Source organism: Meleagris gallopavo, chromosome 30, assembly GCF_000146605.3.
Source record: "Meleagris gallopavo isolate NT-WF06-2002-E0010 breed Aviagen turkey brand Nicholas breeding stock chromosome 30, Turkey_5.1, whole genome shotgun sequence".
NCBI lineage: Eukaryota > Metazoa > Chordata > Aves > Galliformes > Phasianidae > Meleagris > Meleagris gallopavo.
The window spans coordinates 1,720,938-1,728,560 of NC_015040.2; the positions used below are offsets into that span (position 1 = coordinate 1,720,938).

The following is a 7,623-nucleotide window of genomic DNA, read 5'->3' on the forward strand; positions in this document are numbered from 1 at the left end:
CCCCCCCCTCCCCTGCCCCCTCCCCATCTCCTGCTCTCAAGGAGAGAAGAGCAAATTGCTTCCGCTCATTAGCATCTGACAAATAACCACAGAAGGAAAACAAGTCCTCAGCAGGATATGAATGAGCTCAGGCCTTTACTGCCATCTGACTGCACCAAACAAGCGTGTCATCAATTCTCCATGCTCTGCTGCACCGTTTCTCCCGTTCTGAGAAGGATGAGCACCCTCAGCCTCAGGTTTAGAGGGGCCAATTTGAAGCAAAGCAGCAGAGATGTGACGGAGATGTGGAGCAGGAGCATCCCAGCAGTGCTGAGCCCCTGCATGGGCCTCATAAACACCACTGTGGAATTATACCTTTTCCTTTCAGAAAGGACTGTGGGATCTCTCTGTGCCCAAATGACTCCCATGTTCTGCTTCAAAGAGCAGAGGTGTGCAGAGTTTCTGTACACAGCCAGAAATCCATGGGCAGAGATGAGCAGGTTGGGTTTACCTGCTAGCTTCAACAATGAGAACAGATGGGGTGTCTTGGGAAAAATACAGGCTTCCAGCAACAGCAGGGAGCTTTTTCCACACAATTTCAGTCAACACAACCATATCAGGTAGGACTGAGTCAGGAACACACACTGTCAAGTAAAGGAGATTGTTATCTTCAATGACAAGCACTAGGCAACCTGCTTGGGCGAGCAAACAAATGGGCTCAGAGCTCCACCAACTCCCACTCACACATAGCTCAAATGTTAACACGTGGTTGGATGGCTGAGGTTTGGATGTGCAGTCAGCAGCAGGGAGGTCAGAAAGCAGCTGAAGCCAGGAAATGTAAGTGCTCATGAGGAAATCTTTGGAAGGGCTGCCATGGAATGCATAAATGAAAACTGAACATTAATCACAAGCAATTAGAAGGCTATGGTCAGGACAATCCAAAGCAAGTTTAGGGTTTTGCTTTAAAATATGAAGCACTTAAAGTTGATCTAAAGTTATTTTGAGTCTATTGTCATTTAGCATTTCAAAGACCATGTCCCATGACATGGGAACCAGCTCAGCCCATCATCTTGCATATAGCAAGCCCTCAACTCACAATGGCATCTAAGGGGAACTTCTACACTTGTGACATTGTTCAACTCTTCAAAAGCAAGTGGGCAGCTACACATAGATTTGATTGACTGACGTCTTGATGGCTTCCTGCCTGGCTTTCCTGTGCATCGTGGTATGCAGACTGTACTTTTTACGTGGGTGGGTTTTTTTTCCAGTGCCTCCTCGTGTTATAGCACCAACTTGCAAACATGGCATTATCACAGCCCTGAGGGGCTGAGCACCCAAAGTACCAACCAGGAACGTTCAATACTTGCACTGCTGCACCCTGAGGGACAGAGATAGAGCAGGTGCTGGAAAAAACAGGTCCTGCTGCTTGGAAGCCCTGCATCGCTTCCTGCAGGCACTGGTTTGTCATGTCTGGCAAAGCAACCCATGAAACCAGTTCTCATTTTTGCCTGCACTTTACACTGCAGGAAAAGAAGGTTGTGGGAGGTTTGTGTGAGCCTGCTGAGGTTGTGCCAGGGTTGCTCAGGTCCACCCAGAGGCAACGTGAAGGAACAGAGCCACAGCTTGGAGCGAGAGCTTAGCCAAGCCCTGGAGCCCTGAGGTGTGGGTAGGAGAAAGAGCCTGGACACTGTCAGGGCTGTAAATCATCCTGTTCAAGGGTGCCAATCTGCTCTCAGACTTCAGGAGGTGACTTTCCTACATGGCTGGGAACATAGAAGAGTTCTAAAGATGATAACATGGTTCATCTGTGGCAGCAAGTCTTATGCAAAAGGGGTGCCAGGGCCTGAACCAAGGGGTTCCATGGCCAGAACCAAGGGGTTCCATAGCCTAAGCCAAGCTCTGATCCCAGCCTTCACTCTGATATCTCTCTGAGGCTCTCCTGACTTCAGCCCCGGGCTTGGAGAGGAAAACACACTGTTTGTGACCAAATTGCCTGTGTAGGCTGTTGGAAACTTTGTAGGAGCTCAGTGATGATCATTGACATCTGCTGATTGAACAGTTTTCAAATGTTCCATTTTCTGTGATGTTTTGGTCCCAGACTTTACAAAGAAGGGAACCAATGAGTTTGGGTGCCTCACTCTTGTACCTGTTTATCCCAGGTAGTGAGTGGAAATTAGTAGCACATGAAGAAGGCTGTCAACCTTCCCACTGCATACTCAGCGCTTCCTCTTCCTGCGTGAACATGACTCATGAGCTTACTCTGCAGTCAAAAACAGGAGTTGCAGTGCTTGCTCTTCAACCCACCGCCAGTACTCCCATCTCAGGAGCAGAGCTGGGGGATACTGAACCCAACATCAGGGCTGCTTTGCTTCCTGGACCGTTTCCAATGAGCTCCAAGCACTGACTGCTGTTCAGGTTTTTTAGCTAAGGTGTGCTCTTGTTTGCCTTCTGTCTCATACTGGCAGATTGGCCGAGATCCCACCTTGTTTCATTTACTGACTTTGATTAAAGGGGCTTCAGAAGTCAGAATTTAGGCTTGCTTGAGCTACCTGACAGGGCTTACACTCGTTCCACGTGCAGGCTGCAAGTGCTGCTGACGGCTTCCTGTTGTGGTTTCCTGCCTTAGCTGAAAGACCTCCTCCCTGCGCCTGCTCTCCCTTCCTGTTCTCATCAGAGGGGCACTTCTGGGCTTAATGAGCACAACAAACAAATAGGTAGAGAGAAGAGTCTGGTTGCCATAAATCCAGTTCCCCATTGGGTCTGTTGAACACTGAGCAAGGTGCACAGACCAGAATGGTTTCCTCCTAGCTCCTACACCATCACGCCCTTCCCTAGCCTTGAGAGCCCAGAGCTGGCAAGAGGCAGCTGGGTAGCACAGCCTCATCACTGGAGGTGCCCAAGGCTGGTTTGGAGGGGGCCCTGAGCATCCTGATCTGGTGTGGGGCACATAGCTCTCAGTGAGGGGTTGGAGCTTGATGATCATTAAGATCCCTTCCAACCCAACCATTTTACGATTCTGTGATGCTGATGGCCAACCAAGCACAGCTCCAGCCTGAGAGCCGCTTCTGCAACAGCATGGAGGGACCAATGATCAGCATTACTCTTCCCATCACGTTCAGAAATGGGGGTGATGCTGGGAAAAATCGGGGTAAATACCAGAGGACTGGCCAACTGTCTGGGTTTCCTTTACTGTAAACATGAGTGATGCATTTGTGGGTAATGTGGAGGAACACCATGACTGGCACAGTTAGTGGGCATGGTGGGGATGGGCTGATGGTTGGACGAGATGCTCTTAGTGATCTTTTCCAACCTTAATGATTCTATGATTCTCTGACTCTGGTCTTTTTGGGGTCAGCATCTGCGTAATGACAAAACTGAAGATTAGGCTCCAAGGAACAAATGAGACCCTGTAAATGTTGTAGGATTTCCATTAATCAACGTGGGTGATTTTACATGTTTTGATACAAAACCAGTAACTCTCAGGGAAAGGGGCTCTGCAATGACTCAGTCAAAGAAGTGCCATTTCTCACTGCACTTTCACCAAGAACCAGCACTGCAGCAGCATGGTGGTAGGTTTGCTTCTGGTTTTGGGCTGCTCTGAGCAGGGATTCCAGTAACGCTTACACATTTCAGCTTGACAGGGACCGGGGGATTGAACTTGCTTTGCAATGACAGCCAGCCACCTCTGAGCTCCAGCTTTCTCTGGAGCATGTGCAAGATGTAGAAATAGGGACTTAAGGAAATTGCAATCAAAGTATTGACCAAATTCAGAAATCAGGCATTGGAGGAAAAATCCATACAATTTATCAAGGGACCATTAGAGGAAGGCTTCTCCTCGTTCCTGTCAACTGTTGGGTAATGTCTGCCTAGAAGCACTTGGGTTTGCATTTACTTTCTTTTGCTGTGTTTGGTGCAGTTGTATGTCTACATGTTCCTTAGACGTAAAGATTAAAACATGAGATGTTTTGATCTTAATTTATTTAAAGTTTTGTCCTAATGGACTTTTACAACAAAATAATTTATTCAGAGAGGAGAAAGAATTTCCTTTTATTGTGAGCAGTACCAGAGAGAAAATAGGAAGTAAAGCTAAGAACATTGGGATGGATGTAAGAAGCACAATTTTTAACAGCGAAGGTAATTTCTGACTGGAACAATTCACTGTAGGATTTGGTTCATTCTCTGTTGAACTAGATGAAAATCAGGTGTATTTCTGCTTACATTTTCTAGCTCTGTTCAGGACAGAACAGAGGATTTACCGTGTGGGATTCTCAGTGCAGAAATGTGAATTCACCCATGCAAGCAATGTTCAAAGTGACCCTAAAGGCTGAAGAACGCCTGGATATATGTGTTTGAATCCCACTTACCCATTTTTGAAAGATTAAATCAATGAAGAATGGTTCTCTCTTCCAGATTGAGCACCAGTAGCGTGCAAGCCAAGCTGGGCAGTTCCAACGCGTGCAGCAATGCCGGATGCTGCCGCTCACCTTCCCTTCTACTATGGCAGCATTGCCAGGTCGGAGGCTGAGGAGTACCTGAAGCTGGCTGGCATGTCAGATGGGCTGTTCCTGCTGCGGCAGTGCCTGCGCAGCCTCGGGGGCTATGTCCTTTCCATGGTGTGCAACCTGCAGTTCTATCATTATGCCATCGAGCGCCAGATGAATGGAACCTACGCCATCGCGGGTGGCAAAGCGCACTGTGGGCCTGAGGAACTTTGTGAGTTTTATTCCAAGGATGCCGATGGGCTCTGCTGCACCCTCCGCAAACCCTGCAACCGCCCCAGTGGCGTGGAACCCCAGCCTGGGGTCTTTGACAGCATGAGGGACAACATGGTGCGCGAGTATGTCCGACAGACATGGAGACTGGAGGTAATGGTCGTGGCCAACAGCACCACGGGGCTGTGCAAGGCGCAGTCTCTGGGGCTTACTGTCACCTCCCATCCTCACCTCCTCTATCAATATCTTCCTCCTCTTCTGTCACATCATGGTACAGCCAGCTCTTTCTCCTCTATGGCTGCAGGCACTGAAAGCATTCTGATATCTCCGTTGCTTGGTGTTGGTTGTTCACCAGCTACTCTATAAGCATTTCTCCATGTGCCATTTGCTCCTCTGCAGCACATGGGACACTCTTTGTAGTTCGACCCTCATCTGTGCCTCCATAATGTCATGATGGAACCAGGCTCAAAACTCTTGCTCAGGTTTTCCTTGCTCTTCAAAGTCATTGGAGGCTTTGCCTATGAGCCTGAGGCACTGGGTACCAGCTCAAGTCTGCTTATTATTTAAATTTAAAAACAGCTACAGAGAGATTGCTATGGTTGGTGGTACACAGGAATATGCATAAGGTAGATAGACTAAGCAAAACTCTGTGGATTGGCAGCCATATAATGAGTTTTTTCTCCCTGCTGTCGCCTCCACAGTGGCTGTTCAGTCACTTCCAAGTCTTCTGCAGAAAGATGGCTCAGGCAGCATTCTCCCCAGGGAGCCTTTCTGCAAAAGATCTCTAAAACTGACCCGTTTTCGACTAGAGGTGCTGGTCAGAATGAGACCTTCAGTAGGGTTTCTCCATGAAGCCGGACTGTGACCGCTGGTAGATAACACAAAGGACATTGCCACCTACTGGCAAATGAAAACCTGCAGCTCCTTATAAAGTGTGGAGCTGATAGAACTCTTTTATGGTAACACACATTGATTTCCAGACTGAACTGCCCAGGGACAGCAGGCAGCCAGGGAAGGGGTCCTGGTTCCCCAGGAACACAGAAGCAGAAGGCACCTACGAAGCTGATGTCAGATCACCCATTCAAACATGGTGACTTCACTCTTAGAATCATAGAACTATTAAGGTTGGAAAAGACGTCTAAGATCAAGCCCAACTTCAATCCATCTCACCATTCCCATTAACCATGTCCCTCAGTGTCACATCTCCATGATTCTTGAACACCTCCAGGGATGGTGACTTCACCACCTCCCTGGCCAGCTTGTGCAAATTTTTCATCACCCTTTTTGAGAAGAAATTGTTCCTAATATCCAACTCAAACCCGCCCTGCAGCAACTGAGGCCATTAGCTCTTGTTCTCTCACCAGCAAATAAATGGACATCAGATGGGTTTAAGAGGAGAAAGCAATTCAGATAAGTGAGTAATAGTGATACACAGAATAACAAAATTCTATCCAGCAGTGCTTCAGGCATGATTAAAGTCACTGGTGCTTCAGTTACAGGACCATCCAAGTTTCTTGTGACATCACTTTGAGGTGTGCTGAAGCTGTGCCTCACTTCTCTCTCTCTTCCAGGGGGATGCCCTTGAACAGGCCATTATAAGCCAGGCCCCTCAGGTGGAGAAGCTCATTGCAACCACAGCCCATGAGAGGATGCCCTGGTATCATGGCAACATTGCCCGGGATGAAGCTGAGCGGAGGCTTTACTCTGGGGCACAACCCGATGGGAAATTCCTGTGAGTACACAAACCCTGGCAGATACCATCCCCATTCTATCTACCATTTCCCCACTTCCAGTGCCCTCTGGTTATTTGTTTCATGCGAGTAGTCCTGAGAGGTTTGGTTAGGTATGGTCAGACTGTTGTTACAGATCTTTCAATTCAGGCTCTGACGCTCCACATCTGTTATTTCCCAAGAAGTGTCTAGCCTTCATGAATCCAGTTTTGAGCTTTATTTGTTTCTTGTGTTTAGAAGTCTGCAAGAAGCATGCTTATTAATTAATGCATTGGGTGATGTCAGATAAAAGGTTCAGATGAGGATATTTAACAATGAAATTGAGGCTCTGTAGAATAACGTGTCTCTGCAGAGGTGAGACAGCCCTTAATTTAATTATCTCCCTAATGAGTCGGAGAAAGAAATAACCAACCGCCACTGCAGCCATTCACAGGGCAAAACCTCGAGCTGCTTTTAATAGTTCTTCTTCCCACCAGGCTGAGAGACAAAAAGGAAAGCGGCACTTATGCTCTGTCCCTTGTCTATGGCAAAACAGTTTATCACTATCGGATCGACCAGGACAAGTCTGGCAAGTACTCCATCCCCGAGGGGACCAAGTTTGACACGCTCTGGCAGGTACCGTGCTGGGGGAAGATAAGCACTGCTGTCCTAGCAAAGCAAAGGCACTTCTCCCTTGCTACATCTCGCCCATGCCTTGGGGGAAAGGAAAGGCCATCTGGAGCCTTAAAGACACCAAGAGCTTGGAAGGTCTTTAAGATCTTGCACACAAAGACTCAGGAGGCCCATAAGTCTTGAGCCAACTCCCAGAACCTTGACATGACTGCAGATCCAAGCGCCAGGAGACACATCCTGTCACCCCACAGAGGCTGTTTGCAGACAGGAGATGGGTGTGATATCCCACCTGTGAGGAGGGGGCTGGGTTTTAGGAGATGTGACAAGTGCCTGAAGCCCAGGTACCAACCCCCATCCTGGCTCACTGTGGGCACACCACAGCCCAGTGAATCACAGAATAACCTGTGTTGGAAGGGACCCTTAAAGGATAATTGAGTCCAACTCCTGGGGCTGCTCCAGGAAAGGAATGCACAACTTCTTCCTGGGGAGGGCTGTTTGCAGACTGTAACTGTTTTGCTGAATTTTTCAAATTCCCAGGACTGTGTTCACTCTGAATTTGAAAGAAAACAAAGACTTCGGGGCACTTTTTT

The 7,623-nt window shown here is 48.1% G+C and overlaps 1 protein-coding gene across 1 annotated transcript; it reads left to right on the forward strand.

The window, feature by feature from the left end:
- The first annotated feature begins 2,964 nt into the window (after positions 1-2,964).
- Positions 2,965-7,610, forward strand: LOC104914674 (tyrosine-protein kinase ZAP-70-like). The gene is made up of 3 exons (XM_010724867.3): positions 2,965-4,844; positions 6,263-6,423; positions 6,898-7,610. Exons 1-3 carry the CDS (start codon positions 4,443-4,445, stop codon positions 7,214-7,216), a joined length of 882 nt encoding a protein of 293 aa, XP_010723169.1. The 5' UTR covers positions 2,965-4,442; the 3' UTR covers positions 7,217-7,610.
- Positions 7,611-7,623: the final 13 nt, after the last annotated feature.